We start from the raw sequence: 19,551 nt of genomic DNA on the forward strand, positions 1-19,551 counted from the left end.
TGATCTACTGCATATTTCTTTGTTTGTTTAATCAGTTTTGTTCAACAAATGTCATTGTGAAGATTGAATGTCCCACTAGCAGGTTTGTTAAAGAAGTGTGAGCCACAGTGAAATGCTTTTTGTCCTCATCTCACTGAAATCACAGCTGTGTAAAACGTATGTGGTTTAAAGAGTGGAGGCATTTATGGAAACTGTGCTCTGGCTACATGACCTCTAAGATGTCTGAAATTGACGCCTAAGCACTTAATGCTTTAATTGCATTTAATATTGATGCTGTTTTAGAAAACAGTGCCAAGGCCATCCCTTGCACTGGTTAAGGAGCACACAGCCTGTTCATCTTCGTGGCTTCTGTGCAGTCCCACATGGGAACTGCGCTTGCGCAGGCCAGCTGCAGAGATTTTTAACAAGCTTCTTAGCGAGGTATATCTCTTTAAGAGCATTCTTCCCCTCGCCCCGTGCCTGAGCCTAACGGCTCTTCCCGCCCAAATGGACATGTGACGAGGGGGAGGGGGAGCGCTCTTCCCTCAGTTCTTTCTCTGCCGCCGTGGAGTTAGGACGAATATTATTGAGCTTCGTGAGTTTTTCCTCAGATAACTCGGTGAGGTAAAATATTTCCTTCTTTGGCGAGACGGTCTTCAGAGGCATGGCCCTCTTTAAGAAATGCCGCGCCTGCGATTCCAAGATGGCTCAGGGCGATGAGCACGAAGACTGCCTCTTTTGCCTGGGCGAGGACCATATCCCCTCGTCATGTAAGGCGCGCAGTCTATTTACCCCCTAGGCCAGGCAGGAGAGAGAGGCCCGTTTGAAAGCCTCCCTAGGGGAAAAGACTTTGAAGGCTCTGGATAAATCGACCCAACTGGCCAAACCTAAAGCCCCATCCGTGGTCTCCATTCCAACCGAGCCGGGTCCCTCTCAGGACAAGCCCTCTGAAAAACAGGCGACGTCTGAGCCTTCTGGAAAAAAGGCAAAGAAAAAAACTAAGAAAGAAAAATCGGCACCAAAAAGGGACAAGAGCGACAAGACGCCGGTGGGCCGATCCGGTGACGTCATGAAGGACGCAGGTCCAAGCTCCATTTCACATCGGAGCCAAGCCCCCTCCAGATTGCCTCCGAAGGGGCAACGACGACAGTCGAGGGAGACTCGACTCCAGCCACCTTGCCTTGACGTCGATCGTTGGAGCCAAGGGGCAGGTCACCTCCAAGATCTCCTCGGCGCCATGCTTCGGATCTGGCCGCACTCCACTCGCCTCAGCTGGAGGACACCCGTTTTTCATCTGAAGACGAGGACTTTGACGTCCCAGTTAGGGATGTGGGTCTGGCTTCGGGTGACCCTTCAGGTGCGACCCCGTATGGCCTATGGGCCCACCTTCACCAGTTCTGGCCATGTTGTCCTCAACAACTGGGGCTACGACTACGGACTATGGTCCCCCTCTGCCAAGACGTCCCGTCACCGGAGGGATCGTGACTCTTCGCCGGGACCATCCACTTCGGCCCCTCAGAGGTCAGCTCTGGACATTGGTCAGGGGTACCCTTCAAACGGGGATGATGGGGATTATAAAGACCCGGACTCTGACAAGGACTCAGAATCCACTTCGATGCCCTCTCCTGATGAGGCAGTGGAAGACCCTTCTCCAGTGTCACCCACGGAAGACCTCAAATCATATAACAACCAGATGGTCTGCATGGCAAGGTCCCTGGGGGTTGAGGTGGGGGCAGCAGAGCCCAAGCCCTCTGACCCCATTATAGATGTGCTGTATGCAGCTGAGTCCGCCCCAATCCACCTACCCATGGTAAAGAGGTTGTTAGACATCGCCCAAGCAATCTGAGAAAGGCCTGCTTCGGTCGCTCCTTACATTTAAAAAATTGAGAATTTATACAGGGTAAAGGAGGCAGGGGCTGAGTTTTTATACCATCACCCCCCCGGCAAGCTCTTTAGTTACTGAGGCATGTGCCTCCAAAAATAGATCTGGATCCCAATCCTCCCCCTCTGATAATGGGGGAAGGAAGCTGGAAACCCTGGGGAGAAAGGTGTATTCCTCAGGTGCACTGGCTTTGAGAGTGGCCAGTTTCTTCACCATGATGGGCAGATACCAAATGTTCCTGTGGAAGGGGTTCCAACAGCTTATTGACCTTCTGTCCGAAGAAAAAAGGTCTGTGGGAAAGCCCTGCAGGGTGAAGGCTACAGGCTGGGGAGGCACCAGCTTAATGCCGCAAGACATGTGGCAGATGCGGTCACTAGATCCATGGCATCTGCAGTTGCACTAAGGTGCCACTCTTGGCTGCGTTCATCTAATCTGGCACAAGACGCCAAGGCCAAAGTGGAGGATATGCCTTTTGATAAGCAAGGTCTCTTCCATGAGCAAACGGATGAGACTCTAGATAAAATGAGGAAGAACAGGGTTAACGCCAGGTACTTAGGTATTACCCAGCAGAACTTCCAACCTAGTTATAAGCAAAAATACTACCCCAGGCAGGGGCAGCCTCCCTACGCGGGTAGGCAGCCTAGATATCATCCATATAACTATGGCCAACAGGGTTCTTCCAGGCCTTACTATCCTTCAACCCATAATAAAAGATTTCAGAATAGACCCAGGGGCAGGAAGGGGCCCCAGTCTCCCCCTGACAGATCCTCTGGAAAAAAGTCTGCTCCCTGACTTGCTCAGGTGACTCAGGCCTCGATTTTGCAGTTCCTGGACAGGTTGTCTGTTTTTTGGCATAGTTGGTGTTCTGTTACTTCTGACTCTTGGGTTTTATCGTTAATAAAGTTTAGATATTATCTAGACTTTCGTTCATTCCTGCCCTGCGGTCCACCGCATGGCCTGCCTTCCCAGGCCCATGACCTGCTGAGCCAAGAGGTCAGCCAGTTGTTGCAGAAGGGCGCGATTACTGAAGTCCCCCCTTCTGACCTTCATTCAGGTTTTTACTCCAGGTATTTCCTGATAGATAAGAAGGACGGAGGGAAACATCCTATTTTGGACCTGAGGCAACTCAATAAAGACCTCAGAGTTTGCTCCTTCAGGATGCTGTCTTTGCACGAGATCCTACCCCTTCTCCACTTGGGGGCTTGGTTTGGGGTGCTCGATTTAAAAGATGCCTACTTCCATGTGGCCATACATAGGGCCTGCAGGAAGTACCTCACATTTCAGTGTGATGGGAAGTTTTATCAATACACTGTGCTCCCTTTTGGGTTGGTCACTGCTCCGAGGGTCTTCACCAAATGCATGGCAGTGGTGGTGGCTTACTTGGCAGAAAGGGGTTGCACCATATTCCCCTATCTGGACTATTGGCTGCTGGTAGCAGACTCCCCTGAGTCCCTTAAAGACACGGTAGTGACGGTATTGCACACATTGGCATGTCTGGGTCTGGTCATCAGTCTCCAAAAATCTAGATTGACACCCGTGCAGAGAATTGATTTTATTGGAGTGGAATTAGACGCCTCCCTAGGGAGTGCCTACCTTGAGCAACTGTCCTATGGGGAGTGGTTAAGACGTTTAGGGCTGTTTAGCTTGGAAAGAAGGCGGATGAGGGGAGACATGGTAGAGGTTTATAAAATTATGCGTGGTTTGGAGAGTGTGGACAGGGACAAGTTTTTCTCCCTCTCCCATAATACTAGAACACGGGGTCATCTGCTAAAGCTGGAGGGTGAGAGATTCAAAACAGATAAAAGGAAGTATTTTTTCACACAACGCATAGTTAAATTGTGGAACTCCCTGCCCCAGGAAGTGGTGATGGCTGCCAGCTTGGAGGGCTTTAAGAGGGGAGTGGACATATTCATGGAGAAGAGGGGTATTCATGGCTGTTAGTTAGAATGGATACTAGTCATGCTGCATACCTATTCTCTCTAGTATCAGAGGAGCATGCCTATTATTTTGGGTGCATTGGAACACAGGCAGGATGGTGCTGCTGCACTCGTCTTGTTAGTGGTTTCCTAGAGGCACCCGGTTGGCCACTGTGTGAACAGACTGCTGGACTTGATAGGCCTTGGTCTGATCCAGCAGGGCCTTTCTTATGTTCCACTCTCCAGAATCACCTCCATTAGATGGTTGCTTAACGCTTTTACGAGATGTAGGCACCAGAAGGCGGTTAAAATTCAAAAACTGCTAGGCTTAATGGCATCAACGACATCAATGGTGGCTCATGCTAGGCTACGCATGAGACCCTTACAGTCTTGGTTCCTGTGGAAGTTCACACCTAATGTGGACCCTCAGTACAAGAAACTCTATCCCAAGGATGGTCCTCCGCTCCTTAACCTGGTGGGGGGTGGAAGCCAACCTTAGAGAAGGTGTCCCGTTTGGAGTATTCCCACATGACATCCAATTGTTCTCTGACGCGTCACTCACGGGATGGGGGGGCTCATTGTGCGGGAGAGAGGGTCAGTGGTTTTTGGTCTGCTCATGAGTCCATGCAGCTTCGTGCCATCAAGTTTACCCTTGCTTCTTTTACAGAACTCGTGTCAGGGAAGAGGATACTGGTCGCCACCGACAACACTTCAGAAAAATATTACATAAACAAACAAGGGGGCACAGGTTCTTCAACCCTCTGCCTCGAGTCTACGGCCATGTGGGAATGGGTGATCGCTCACAGGGCCTCTGTCACAGCCATCCATATTGCGGGCACTTCCAACATAGAAGCGGATGCCCTCAGCAGGGAATTATCTTCACAGCACAAATGGTCCCTCAAGGACCGCTACCTGTCACCAATTTTCCAAGTCTGGGGTTGGCCTCAGATCTGTTTGCTTCTCAGCAAAACAGGAAATGCCAGTCTTTCTGCTCAAGGGCAGGAAGGGACAGGGGCTCACTTGGGGATGCATTCCAAATGTTCTGGCGGGGCCTGAAGATATATGCATTCCCTCCTTTTCCCCTGCTCAACAGGGTAGTAGGGAAATTGAAAGGGAAATAGGCCTCGGCTATTCTCAGAGCCCCTTGCTGGCCTGCCAGGCCGTGGTTCCCAGTGCTGTGGAAACTGGCGAGGGGTCGGTTCATCCACCTCCCCTGCTGGGCAGACCTGATCTCAATGGGTCACATATTACACCATGATGTGGCCTCTCTGCACCTGACAGCATGGTTGGTGGGTCCCTGAATCTTTGGCCCCAACAAGTAGCAGAGGTTCGGTGGCCTCCCGTAAACTATCCACGAGGAACTCTTATGGCTATAAGTGGAGTAGATTTTCAAACTGGGCAAAAGACAGGGGCCTATGCCCTGTCTTGCCCATTTCCACAGGTCTTGCAATATTTGGTTTCTCTAAATCAAGGGGGACTGGCCAATTCCTCTGTGAAAGTTCATATGGCTGCGATATCAGCTTTTCACAGGGGCATAAATCAAGGGTCCCTTTTCTCTAATGTACACTGTAAAAATTTCTGAGGGGTTTGAACAATCTGCACACCCCCCCCCGTCAGGCCCCCAGTTCCTCAATGGAACCTACAGGTGGTTCTTAAGGGCTTGATGTGCCGCCCCTTTGAACCCATGGCTTTGAACCTGCAGCTTGGCCACCCTCTCAGCTAAGACTGCATTCCTAGTCGCTATTACATCAGCCCGTAGGGTGAGTGAACTTAGGGTGCTGAGGCACGACCCTCCGTTCCTCAATTTTCATGACAACAGGGTGGTATTAAGACCCTGTGTTGATTTCCTACCCAAGATAGTTTCGGATTTTCATCTGAGGCAGGATTTGGTACTGCCAGTGTTTTTTCCCACTCCCCAATCGGACGTGGAGAGGACCTGGCATACGCTAGATGTCAGACGAGCCCTTCTGTTCTATTTAAACAGGACACAAGAGTTTAGAAAGGATAAAAACCTCTATTTGTTTTAGAGGAGTCAACCAAGGTAAGGTAGTGTCCACTCAGTCACTGTCCAGGTGGGTAGTAAATGCCATTAAAATGGCTTATTTGGCCACAGGGAGAGACTGCCCTCTCTCGATCAAGGCACACTCCACCAGGGCGCAGGCAGCTTCTGCAGCAGTGAGAGCCCGTGTTGACATCAGGGATGTCTGTAGAGCAGCCACCTGGTCCTCTGCTTCCACATTCCTCAAACATTATTCGATGGATGTTGTGTCAGCAGCAGAGTCATCTGTGGGAAGAGCTGTATTGCAGTTAGCGGTACAGTAGACAGCCTCACACCCGCCTCCATGGTAAGTAAGCTTGCTGTTCTTCCCATGTGGGACAGCACAGAAGCCAAGAAGATGAAAACAGAGTTGCACTTACCTGTAACAGCTGTTCATCTAGTGGTCTTCTGTGCAGGCACACATCCCCTCCATCCCCGCTGTGGGCTGTTGGATGCTTGCATTTGAGCTTCTCCACGGCGGCGAGAGGAGAACTGAGGGAAGAGCGCTCCCCCTCCCCCTTGTCACATGTCCATTTGGGCGGGAAGAGCCGTTAGGCTCGGGCATGGGGTGAGGGGAGGGGGGAAGAACGCTCTTAAAGAGATATACCTCGCTAAGAAGCTTGTTAAAAATCTCCTCAACTGGCCTGCACAAGCGCAGTTCCCATGTGTGCCTGCACAGAAGACCACTAGTTGAACAGCAGTTACAGGTAAGTGCAACTCTGTTTTCCTAGCACTAGCTATTCAGTTGTTTTGGCGGTACCCTTAGCTAGTCCATGTCTCTATTTTTTTTTTATTTTGTCTCTCCGGGGTAAACTGCTACCAGAGAATCTTCACATTGGCCACAGCTTCTGCAGTCTGCTTGTTGAATATTTTCACTACTCAATTTGGGAACAGCTTGTTGTCCTATCGTCTCCTAGCAGGTGGCCAAGCAGTATTTATACTGGAAGGACCACATTATTTCCTCTGCTTTTGCAATTAGATCTGTATGACTGCAGGAAGAAGGAACAAGAAGGAAGCCAATTGCATGGTGTACTGGCTACATAAAATGGGTTTGCTTAGGATTCCCAAGTATGCTCCAGACTTCTTCCGTCTAGGAAGGAGGAGAATTATAGGAAACTGAAAGTTTGTTTTCTGCTGGAACAGTTAGAGATTAACACATGAAGCTGACTTATACTGAATCAGACTCTTGGTCCATCAAAGTCAGTATTGTGTGCTCAGACCGGCAGCGGCTCTCCAGGGTCTCAGGCAGAGGTCTTTCACATCACCTACTTGCCTAGTCCCTTTAACTGGAGATGCCAGGGATTGAACCTGGGACCTTCTGCATGCCAAGCAGATGCTCTACCACTGAGCCACGGCCCCTCCCCATTTCTTGCAACTTCCCTGGGTAGAAATAAAAGAAGAGAGGTGGTAGAAATAAGCAAGTTACTTCCCTGAATGTGAGGAGATGGAGGGACTGAAGAGGAGCTAGCCCTTTGCCACCCGCTTTTCAACCTGTATAGTGTTTACTTAGGGTTACCTTTGAGTTGTGCAAGCAGGGCACAAGCAAGCTGTAAAAAGCCTCACCTTGAGTTGGTGGTAATTTTAATTCCTTTTTAGGGGTTGAGGGCAGAGAGAGAGAGAGAGGAAAGAGTGCATTTCCTTTGTAGAGTAAGAAAACAAATCTAGGATTGGCCCTCCTTTAGACATGCAATATATTTCTGCTTTACATAATAAGGCAGGGTAAAGTACCCACTTCTGCCTCTACAAAAGCAGAGAACTATGGGGGTTACTTCACTTTGTATTCCCAGCAATGTATTAGGAGTTTGAAAATGTTATAAAAAACATCGCTTTAAAACGGTTTTTGGATACCACGGCTTATAAATGGTTGGAAGATGTCTTCACAGCTAAAGGGGCCAAACAAAGTGTGAACAGTATTTTTTATAACGTTTTCAAACTCTTAATACATCGCTGGGAATAAAAGTGCGGTAACAGCCTATGTTTCTGAAGTGAGTAAAAGCTATACATTTGATCTGGATCTGAGCATTGGACATTTAACCTTTTATTCTTTGTTGTAGATTTCAGTTTTGCTCCTGAGGGTGGCACAGCAGCTTCTGTGGAGTCTGATGTAGGTTCAGGACCTCAGCAAAGCGCTGACGAACAGGAGGTGGCTAGTCTGACTACGCTTCACATTGATTCTGAAACCAGCAGTCTCAATCAACAACCATTGTCTGCTGAAGTAGCAACCATTACTGGTAAGGTTGTGCATTGAAAACAAACCCAGTGTAGATATTTCTGCTGTCCAGTACTAAAAAGCAAAGGTGTGCAATTTCTGTATATGTTTCTATGTAGTTTAACTAACACAGATTTGTGCTGATTTGCTAACATTACAATTTCAGGTTTCTAAGATTTGTATCATACACTTACATGAGAGACTGTTTCCATGTAAAATATTGTCTTTTAGAAACTTTGTTCATTAACTCAGCCACATTTAACTCTTCACAGAAGTGATCATTTAAGCAGTGTAACATTGGAGGTGGTCAGTAGGTGGCAGATGTGTCTGAACCTAGGGCTGCTGTACAGTTGATTACATGCGGAATGTTGCAGTCCTTCTCTTAGAAGCATTGTAAAGTGAATTGATAGAAATGTGGTGTATCACGAAAGTAGGTTGGTGCAAAGCAAGGTGTTTATGAATGCTGATTTGCTACTGGTTTCATTGAACTTAAATTATATGTAGTGTAGAATACAAGTAGAATATTATATTTTTCACATTAAAAAATAAAGTTAGTCATGATCCAGATGCACATGTATGATATGGCTGCACACATATTAGTTCTTTTCCTGTTTAGCAGCTTCCCTCTCCAAACCCTAAAGATACTTCAAGTTCTCTGAAGTTCAAACACAGTTCAAGAATTTGATGCACAATGTTTGATTCTTGTGAAATAAATATTGATACGCATAAGGAATTGCCTTGCTGCATCGGACCATGATCCCTGTAGTCCAGCATTCTTGTTTCCAGGTGTATCCAATCAAATGCTTATAACTACAGCATTTACTCCATTGCAGGATTGTTGGGGGGGGGAGGCTGCCATAAAAAAAAGAGGGGGTTGCCTCTTTGCATACAAGTTAGGTACGGTAAAAACGTTAATTCATAATATTTTAAGCTAGGCATCTTAACATTCAACATCATCTTCCATTCAGGTAAATACAATAGGATATGAAGGGTGATGCCTTCCCCTATGTTTTCCTTCAACACTTGTTCTTCAGAAGTATACAGGCACTAAAGAAGGAGGTTCAGTTCAGCTATCATTGCTTTTATATTTTGTGCCTTCAGTATTAGACAGGCAATATGTAAAAAATCTTCCTGGGGTTAAGTGTTAGTGGGGATGCTGTTGATAAGTTTCACTGAGGTGATTTGGGGCACACAGGCTCTTTGATTTTGAAACAGGAACAGAAACAGCTATCATTGCTTTAGCTGCCGATAGTGCTATATTCCGCAAATTTTTCTGTATCCCTATTAAAGTTTCCTTAGCCGGTAGTTATCATCACATCATATGCCAGCAAATTCTGTAAGTGCTTCCTTTTGTCTGTCCCAGATGTATTGCCAATCAATGTATTTGGGTGAGCCTGTGTTCTAGTAAACAAAGGGAAAGATCTCTCTGCCATTCATAATCTGATAATACTTCTGTCATGTCCCATCTTCATTGTTTTTTCAGTTAAGGAAGGTGTGTATTTGTAAAGAAGATTTATGCTAGGCACTCCCCATAAAACATACTGAAGTTATTTCAACCCTTGGATTGTTTTAGCTGCCCTTTTGTGTAGCTTTTTGATGCTCTCTGCAATGCTGTTTTTGAGATGGAGAAACTAGAAAACATTTTTTTAAGTGTGACTATACCAACGGTAAATGAGACTTCCACCACATCCATGGGCTCTTTCCAAGGTAGTTATAGCAGGTTACAGTTCTGGTAGCATGTATTCAGGATTAGGATTTTTTCCCTAATGTGAGTCATTTGCAGTTATACTGGATCACATCTGCTATTTTGTTTTCCGTACACCCAACTTAAGAGGTCCTTTTGGAGTACTTCATTCTTCTTGGGATTTCACCATTCTGAATACTTTTGTGCTATCATAAACTTGGTTCACAACTAATTACATATAATTTATGAATCACATTAAATATCACCAGTCCCAGTACAATCCCCAGTCATTTCTGTTTACTTCCTTTTCTTACGAAAAATGTCTATTTATGCCTACCTTTTGCTGCTTAATTATTTAACCTGTTACTGAGCCATAGGAGAACCAGTCCTCTATTTTCCTTGGCATTTGTGGTGAGGGAGTTTGTAAAATGTTTTTTGGGAAGTCCAGTTATATAATGTATACTAGACCTCAGGACTATTAAGTAGCAACCCTGTCCTGACTTAATTTTGCTTCTGCTGCTCTTTCAAGCTGGGACTTAGATGAAATAATTATGGATTAATATTATGTGTGTATGTTAAGTGCCATCAAGTTGCTTCTGATTTATGGTGTGCCTATGAATTAATTACCTCCAAAACTTCCTGTCATTAACAGCCGTACTCAGGTCTGGCAAATTGAGGGCCGTGGCTTCATTGATTTTGTTAATCCATCTCATGTCGGGTCTTCCTCTTTTCCTACTGCCTTCAACTTTTCCTAGCATTATTGTCTTTTCCATAATGTGAACAAAGTACGATAGCCTCAGTTAACTCATTGTAGTTTCTAGGGAGAGTTCAGGCTTGATTTGATAAGAAGAAGAAGAAGAGTTGGTTTTTATATGCCGACTTTCTCTACCACTTAAGGAAGAATCAAACCGGCTTACAATCACCTTCCCCTCCCCTCCCCTCAACAGACACCCTGTGAGGTAGGTGGGGCTGAGAGAGCTCTAAGAGAGCTGTAACTTGCCCAGGGTCACCCAGCTGGCTTTGTGTGTAGCCTCTTGTTTGGAGTACAGGTTGCACATCAAAACAGTCAGATGTTGTGGCAAATCCATTTCTTTTAAAACCAACCAAAACTTTTCATGATTCACACAGTCAAAAGCTTTGCTGTAATCTATGAAACACAAGCTGATTTTCTTCTAAAATTCTTCCCAATGCTCCAGTAACCAGTGTAAATTTGCAAAATGATCTCTAGCATCTCTTCCTTTTCTGAATCCAGCTTGAACATCCCGCGTTTCTTATTCCATATATTGCAACAGTATTTGTTGTAAGATTTTGAGCGACACTTAACTTGCATGAGAAACTAATGTGATGGTCCAATAGTTGCTGCAGTCTTTGACATCTCCTTTTTTTGGAATTGGGATGTAGATTGGGCATTTTCAGTCTGTGGACCATTGTTGTTTTCCATATTTGTTGACATATTCTTATTAAGATTTTGATGTACTCAATTTCTGTGGTTTAGAGTGGCTCTATTGATATCCACACCATCTACTCCTGGTAATTTGTGTCTCCTAGTTGCTCTCAGTGCTGCTTTCACTTTACTTTCTAAAACTGTAGACTCTTCTTCAAAAGATTCTTTTCAGACGTCATCCTTTCATCTCTTTGGTATAGTTCTTCAGTGTATTCCACCCATCTTTTCTTTATTTTGTCCTGTTCAGTTGATGTATTTCTATGTTGAGCTTTTAGCAAGTCTAACCATGCTTTAAATTTCCCTTTGATTTCTTGGATCTTGTGGAACAGATTAATATTATAGTTAACATCAATGTCAAAGAATATAATACACTAAAAAGAAGGTTTGGGGGAAGCAATTTCTTTCATAAATAATATTTGGTTATCTCAGTATCAATAACAAAGTTGGCTAGATCAGAGTGCAGACTCCCATCTCAAGGTTTCATTTTCCTTTTTGCCATAATTGAGTATTCAAAGTAAGTAGTAATGTGCTTTGACAATCAGAGTAAAGGTTAAATAAATACAATTTATTCTAATAGTTAAAATGTTACTTGTAGGTTCTGAAAGTGCTTCACCTATCCAGTCTGCTCTTGGATCACGGTCCCAGACACCATCGCCTGCCACTCTGAGTGCAGATCACAATGAACAGAAAGATCTACAGCTAGATGAGAAGCTCCATCACTCCGTTTTACAGACTCCAGATGACCTAGGCAATATCTAACATACAGAATTTAAGATTAGCCTTTCTTTTCTTTCCTGTGCCATGCTTTCAGTTTTGGATGCTCTCAGAGGAAACTGTTTAGCATTCTGTGTGTCATGTTTTTAACATGTGTGTTGCAACTTGTGCTTTGAGAAATAATCCTCTTTATTTCTTAAACACATGATTGATTAAGCACAAGAGCTACTGGGTAAACTCAATGCTGCGTGGGGCAGAGGAGATCACACTGTGGCCCGTGTGCCTGTCTTAGTGTGATCCCCAAGTATTTGATATAATGATGCATATCTACACCCATAATGAATAATCCTTATCCTTCAAAACTGGTGGGAAAGTGAAGATTGTACATACTGAGAGTTTTCACCCCATACTATATGCTTATGCATACTGTTTAACATTATGTAGTGCTGGTGTGCAAAGCTAGGGGTGGGGCAGGTGGATCCAGATATGGTGTGGGCTGCTGCAGTCCTTTTTCCTTGCATTGGTTTTACTCAGGCTCTCTGATGTGTGAATAGGCTTACACTGTGTAAACATGCAGGTCATGATTCTCCATTATTTTGCTGGAGGCCAAGCTGGCGTCTGAGGGCTGCTCTGCCACTGCAGTCCAGGGGGACCGGGCCTAAGTGCCCTAATGCCGGTGTCTGTGCCAGTTTAGATGGTGCAAGTGCCACGGACACAGCGTAGGGGTCATGCCACCTCCTAATCCAATTCGGCCCGCAACCTCAGGAATGGGGTGCCAGTGTTTAAAATTAGCATTTCTTTGCCACTTCAGTTGAACTTACATGAATGTGTCATATTTGCCCAACAGACTAATGAATGCATTATTTCAGGGGGTGGGTACTGTCTGTTAATTCTTGTTTTCAAACGCTAGAATATAAATCAGCAGTTCAAAAGGAATGTAAAATTACAGTTAGCAAATAACAGTGATTTACACTCTTTAGTTGTGCATCCCAAAATCTACAAATAGTGCCAGGCCTGTGAGGTGCCGAACAACCATCTTGTTTCAGAATGATAAATAAATGTCTTTATACAACATCTGTGTTTCAAAGGGAACACATAAATTTCACTTTCTCTCCTGAATGTCACTGACTTGCCATCCACAAATGCCCCATAGAAACCCAACTCCCTCAACTTCTTAAAGCTTTTTTGGAGCTTCAGTTATGAGAGCATGCTGAAAGGGAAATTATCACGTGTGCACGTGAACCCTATTTTTTTCTCGCTAAATTCATTTTTAAATGGCTCTCCTTCCAAATCCAGACAGTGATTCTTGACGTTAAAAGGGATTTTTAAAAGTACTTAGCACTATTTGAGGAAAGCTTTGGAGAGGAATACTCTTAGAAAACACTGTGTGCAAATTTCTCACTGTGAATTTTGATCTATTGATTCAGCATTATGCAAATCTGATATAAATGTCAAAAATTTACAGGGATTACATTGTAATGTAGAAGCGCTACTTCCACTTAATGTTTTTTGCTTTTAAGTAGCGTTGACCTTGATGGCGTGTTTTTTCTCTTGTTACAGAAACTAGTGATTTTCCATCTGAATGTTGTAGTGTGATGGCAGGAGGAACCCTGACTGGATGGCATGCAGATGTCGCTACTGTAATGTGGAGGCGAATGCTAGGCATTTTAGGCGATGTCAATTCCATTATGGATCCTGAAATACATGCCCAAGTTTTTGATTATCTTTGTGAACTCTGGCAGAATCTTGCTAAGGTATTTGAAAAGTTAAATACTCTTGTTCTCCAGCCATGAAAGACTATAATTTTTATTTAAAGTCAAAACTGTTTATCTACCTCAATATACATTTCTGTTGTGTTTCTGAATAATTCCAGATTAGGGATAATCTTGGCATTTCAGCTGATAACATGATGTCTCCTTCTCCACCTGTTTTAATTCCTCCTTTGAGAATTCTTACTCCGTGGCTTTTCAAGGTAAATACCGCATAGACCAATCAGTAAGAAAACAAAAGAAAGTTGTCATAATATTTAGAAATATTAATATTCTGGTTTCATTTTTTTAATACTAGGCAACCATGTTGAGTGATAAATACAAACAAGGCAAATTACATGCTTATAAGCTCATTTGTAATACAATGAAGCGAAGACAAGATGTTTCCCCAAACAGGGACTTTTTAACTCATTTCTACAATATAATGCACTGTGGACTACTTCATATTGATCAGGTAAGAGTTGTTCCCCCATTTTTAAAATAATCACGAAGGAATGGCTATTACACTGAGGAGATTATTTAAACATTACATTACATTATTCTCATCAGGAGTAGTAAAAGCCATTTTGACTTTAAGAATCCATCCTAAATTAAATTGGCTTCCACATGTTGCATTTAAACTTTCTTCCCTTAGGGAACTGTTTCTGTATGGATCCACCTAGTGAAGAAAGTCTCCATGTTGTAGGAAATCCTAGGAAATATTCTAGGTGCATAGTCGGTTTGTGTGGAGTGCTGACTAGATCTATTGGAGTTCTTGGTTGCCCTGAGAAAACTGAGAATGCACCCTAAACCCCTGGGGGGGGGAGTCTTCAAATGACTAAATAATTACAGCCTGGTGGCAGGGACCAAATTCACACAAGAAGAAGTGATAAATCACTATCTGGAGTATATCTTTTTAAGATGCATACGAGGCTCTCATTACTGGATGTTCCTCTATACAAAAATGAAATCCCTGCACATAGTAAACCAGATGTCAGGGAGAAAGGTTCTAAACTAGCCTTCTCCCTGAGACATTAATTTTCTTTGTGAAGTGAATTATTTCGCTTAGAGGAGCCTTTAATCGGAGTCCATCTGCAGTCAAAGGTGCTGTGGTCCAGACGCAGGTTTGTTACTTTGTCTTTTGTCTCTGAAAGCTACCCCAGGATCTGGGTTTGTAATTGTTATATGAGGCTTCTAGGCAGTCTATCAAAATTTGAATGAACAATAATTTAGGGTAATGCACTAAAACTTTTGTCTCATGTATAGTTTCTACTCCTTGCTAAACCGTCTAATTACCAATTTATAACAGTTCTGGTAAGGCAGTGCCTTTTCAGCAGAATTGCCAAGAACCTGTCATACTGCTGAATAAAATACCTTCCCAGAAATCTAAGGTTCATTGGCAAATGAAGAGACTATGGTTCCAGTAATCCTGTTCAGATTTCCTCTTGTTTTAGAGAGTTAGCAGCACGCTTACATTTTAGAAGAAAACTCTACTCCCTTTTCCTGTTCGGCACTGCATTTGCTTTTTGCCATTTTTCTCTCATTGCTGTGTTTAGCTTGGAAGCATTTCTGACTAGACAGTTTGCATTCATGAAATAAGTTCTCGATTTGTTCCCATCATGCATGTATGTGAGAATGTTGCCTTAGAATGGATAATCTGCAGCCTAACAAAGATTTTCCTGTGAGCAGAAATTCCTATAAGATCCTGTTCATGGGATAGTTTTTGAACATTTATGAAATACTTCTGGAAAATATTTTAATGTGTATACACAAGTAATCCTGTGGTGCAAGACAATGCTGTGAAACTGGCCCTTAGAGCAAGACATTTAGAAAAGACTGAAGCTCTGTGCCAGTCTCCCCTTCTATAATTGGTAGTAAAATTTACCCATGTCCTGATGCCATCATACTGTGAATTTCTACACCCATCCACAACCCTGTTCATTGTGGAAAGCAAGGAAATACAGGACACAATAGCCCTGTATAGACCAAGGGATCCAATTTTACAGGCACCTGAAGAACATGCCCCCATCCATCCTATTTGCAGGGGGAGCACACTGGGAGGAAAAAACCACCCCGGAATATGTCATATGTACAGGGCTAATGACATCACAGACATAAATAAGTTTTATTATGTATTTAAGAGGAGGGTAACCACCAATCAGTTGAAAAATTTCCTTTATTACACCTGGCACATTCAAGTTTTTGGCACAGATTAGTGGAGGCATCACAATATTCAGGAACCTTAAACTGGAAGACAAAGCAAATGTAAGGAATCTCCTTCGACATCTCATGCTGAACTGCAGATCTATAAGTTGACAGACAGCCTTGGTACTCAACATGTCATTTGTGAGATTATTTTCAAAGGAATGTAATTACATTTTTTTTCTTTGTGTACAAGTTTAGGCTTGTTTACAAAACATTCTGTTCTTTGGTTCTTGTAGGTTATCCGGGCTGTGTAACCGTGGTCTTGGTATTTTCTTTCCTGACGTTTCGCCAGCAGCTGTGGCAGGCATCTTCAGAGGAGTAACACTGAAGGACAGTGTCTCTGTCCTTCAGTGTTACTCCTCTGTAGATGCCTGCCACAGTGTTACTGCCTCTGAAGATGCCTGCCAAGACCACGGTCACACAGCCCGGATAACCTACAAGAACCAATGAACTCTGACCGTGAAAGCCTTCGACAATATTCTGTTCTTTAGTTAGCGTTCATGATATATCCTACTGGCTAAAGAGAATATGGCTTTGGAATCTGTATATATTTAATACACTGACAATTAAAGTCTCCTAAAAGAATTTTTGCTGATTTAATATAACATGTTTAATAAAGAATGAGTCTCTCTCTCTACACATATGTTCTATAAAATGTAAATTTTGTTAAGTATTTTAACAGAATATTTTAATTTGACAAGTCAATAAAATCCCTGAATTTCATGTTTGATTTTAGCTGTGATTTAAGTTTTCTCCAGTTTAATAAAGGTTCAGTATCTTGATAGATAGAATTAAATTGTTGACATTATGATGCTTACTTTTATATGTGATATGGTGCCTTGACCTAGATGGCCCAGGCTAGCCCGATCTCATCAGATCTTGGGAACTAAGCAGGGTCAGCCCTGGTTAGTATTTGGATGGGAGACCCCCAAAGAATACCAGGATTGCTAAGCAGAGGCAGGCAATGGCAAACCACCTCTGTTAGTCTCTTGCCTGGAAAACCCCTTAAGGGGTCGCCATGAGTTGGCTGCGACTTGATAGCACCTTACACACATACATATGGCTGTTAGTATCATTGTGATATAGTGCATTAACCTTATATTCTATTTTGTGAAAAGAAACTTGGAAGCTGGAACAGTTTACAGAAAAGCAACGTAGGAAGATTATTGATACTGAAAGCGTAATATGATGTGGAATAAGTTTGATGCTCTTAAAACAGGCTTTCAAGTAGTTATTTTGTCATTTTGGTTTTTTCCTTTAGCAAACTGTGTTTTATGGACACTAAGAAACTTGTCTAATAAGTAGTCGTATACTTCTTTTCTTTCAAGGATATTGTAAATACGATCATCAAGCACTGTTCTCCTCAGTTTTTTTCACTTGGCTTGCCTGGTGCTACCACACTGATCATGGACTTCATTATAGCAGCTGGTAGAGTGGCAGCATCATCTTTTCTTAATGTAAGTAATCGTTCAGTTTCAGGTGTTTCTGTTGATTTGTAGACTTGTTTATGATTGTATATACCTATGATATATGTTAAGAGCATGCCACATACAAGGTTTACTTGTGAAGTCCATCTTAGTGTCATGTCATCTGTTCTCTAATCAAACATACACGACATGCTAAATAAATATAGAATATTATTATATAGCTATACATTTGATGTGTGCACACATGTCACACTCTCACGAGTTGGATTTTTGATACATGGTGTTAAGGTTCATTTCTTTACAGATTTTCTGTATATTCATGTGTTTGGTAGCATCAGTGATATTTAGGTCTACAAAGTCCAATCTAAGCAAAAGAAATAGGTCCCTGCTACAATCGAAATTTCAGTAGTTTTGGGGAGATGGAAGAGGAGGAGAGGCCAGAATAACATGAGATGCTTACAAAAATGCAGTTATGCATATTTAATTTTCATTTAATTTTGGGCTGAAGATTGAATGTTTATATCTCTGTCTTTTAACTAGGCACCACGAGTAGAAGCGCAAGTTCTCTTAGGCTCTCTGGTTTGCTTTCCCAATTTATATTGTGAACTCCCAGCTTTACACCCAAACACTCCTGACATTGTCATGTCTCAGTTCACAGATGTTAAGGTATGTGCTGAATTGTTTTAAGCAGATGGTTAAATAGTTTAAATAGTCTGAGCAGATATCTTTCATCTGAGTAGTAGTTCGGCTATCTCCCTTCTGAATAGGAAAGAATATTAAGTTTAATATAGTGTTTGTTTTTGTGGGAGGAGGAAGCACCAATTCAGGCCTCCTCTCTGTAAGGGGATGTGATGGCTGTGCAGGAAGGCAGTGATTACAGGGCCCAATGATGGATGGCCCAAGATAATCAGCAAAGGTGTGTGGCTAAAACACCCCCAAGGGAGCAACTCTTTATCTGGATGATATAAAAAGAACATTTGCTGTCCTTTCACCCATTCTTGACTGGTTTTTAAACATTCTTATTTTAGGAACTCATCATCAAAACAGTATTAAATTCTGCAAGAGAGGAGCCATCTGGGCCTGCAAGGTACAGATAAGGAAACATCATTGGCAAATATGTGTTGGCAAATGTATTCAATTAATGTCTAAAGTGGTATATTTTGACATAAAGAGGCCCTTATTATTCTGCTGACAATACCAACTGTAGGATAAATTTAATGAAGTTAAACAGTAAAGCTTAGCCAGGTTGAAGTCAGTCTCTGACCTGCCATCCACTGTTGTTTTGCAGATGTGTTGCTCTTTGTAGCCTTGGCATATGGATCTGTGAAGAGCTGGTGCATGAATCCCATCATCCCCAGATCAAGGAAGCCCTGAACGTGATCTGTGCCTCATTAAAAGTAAGCCCATAATAAATAGGGCTTGGCGGTCAAATGGCTGCTCATGGTGTTCTGCACGTTTGTTAGGGCTTTTCTGAACCAGCACATGCGCACACCTCTCCCATAAGTTGTACTTGAGGGCTAGAGTGGGGGTCCTCCTGCGTGGTGATTGATGTGATGATGAAAACCTGTAGGTAGATGCAAGTGTAGTATACCATATTTTCTGTGTTCCTAAAGCGATTATATTTTAGTCCATACAATAATATCTAGAAGTTTGCATGAATCAGAGCTCACAATATCTTCATTCTTGGCTATGCTTATTGACAGTAATCATCCCTTCTTCATTTCACTCCTGTTGAAGTTACAGTTTGGGGCAGAGTGACAGTTGAAGAGAATCACGGAGTCCACAGCAGTACTTGCTAAGGCAGTCTCTCGTCTTCAGCTGTTACAGCCTTCCTAGCAAAGATTAGGAGGGAGGGGTTGTCCGATAAGGTAGCAAGTGACTTCAATATTGTTGTGATTTATTCTCATATGCACAGCGTCTTATAGCCCTTACCATTGTCACAAGGTGCAGAGGGTGGCTCAAGCCCTGGGATGGAAATTAAAGGGCTCTGGAGTATTGCTTTATCACCAAAAATCCTTCATCCTATGTTAGCAGGTACAAATGAGTCTTCTATCAGGCTTTACTGAGACAAGCTAGGTCTGATTCCTGTTGCAAAGAACAGGGGTCAGTGTTTGAGGCTTCCTGCTCCTCACATCTTAGAGCTTATTTTTCAAGGATCTGAATTTAGGTCCTAACCCTCAATCCTATAGATAAGCTGTGACATTCAACAGTATGCTTAACTATGCATATTGGATGGTCTCTGGCCTCCAAATACATCTTGGGGAGCAAATTCAGTGGTACATATTTTTCACATAGAAATTAACAG

At 43.0% G+C, this 19,551-nt stretch overlaps 1 protein-coding gene across 4 annotated transcripts in view; it reads left to right on the plus strand.

Moving 5' to 3' along the window:
- Positions 1–19,551, plus strand: part of RALGAPA1 (Ral GTPase activating protein catalytic subunit alpha 1) — a 150,016-nt gene that overhangs the window by 60,146 nt on the left and 70,319 nt on the right. For all 4 annotated transcript variants that reach the window (XM_056851781.1, XM_056851782.1, XM_056851783.1 and 1 more), the window contains 9 exons: positions 7,870–8,046; positions 11,748–11,900; positions 13,427–13,620; positions 13,740–13,838; positions 13,934–14,089; positions 17,148–17,276; positions 17,787–17,912; positions 18,275–18,333; positions 18,535–18,643. In XM_056851781.1, coding sequence (XP_056707759.1) covers positions 7,870–8,046; positions 11,748–11,900; positions 13,427–13,620; positions 13,740–13,838; positions 13,934–14,089; positions 17,148–17,276; positions 17,787–17,912; positions 18,275–18,333; positions 18,535–18,643 — 1,202 coding nt within the window. The remainder of the gene's footprint in view (positions 1–7,869; positions 8,047–11,747; positions 11,901–13,426; positions 13,621–13,739; positions 13,839–13,933; positions 14,090–17,147; positions 17,277–17,786; positions 17,913–18,274; positions 18,334–18,534; positions 18,644–19,551) is intronic.

This window comes from Euleptes europaea, chromosome 6 (genome assembly GCF_029931775.1).
Source record: "Euleptes europaea isolate rEulEur1 chromosome 6, rEulEur1.hap1, whole genome shotgun sequence".
Lineage (NCBI taxonomy): Eukaryota > Metazoa > Chordata > Lepidosauria > Squamata > Sphaerodactylidae > Euleptes > Euleptes europaea.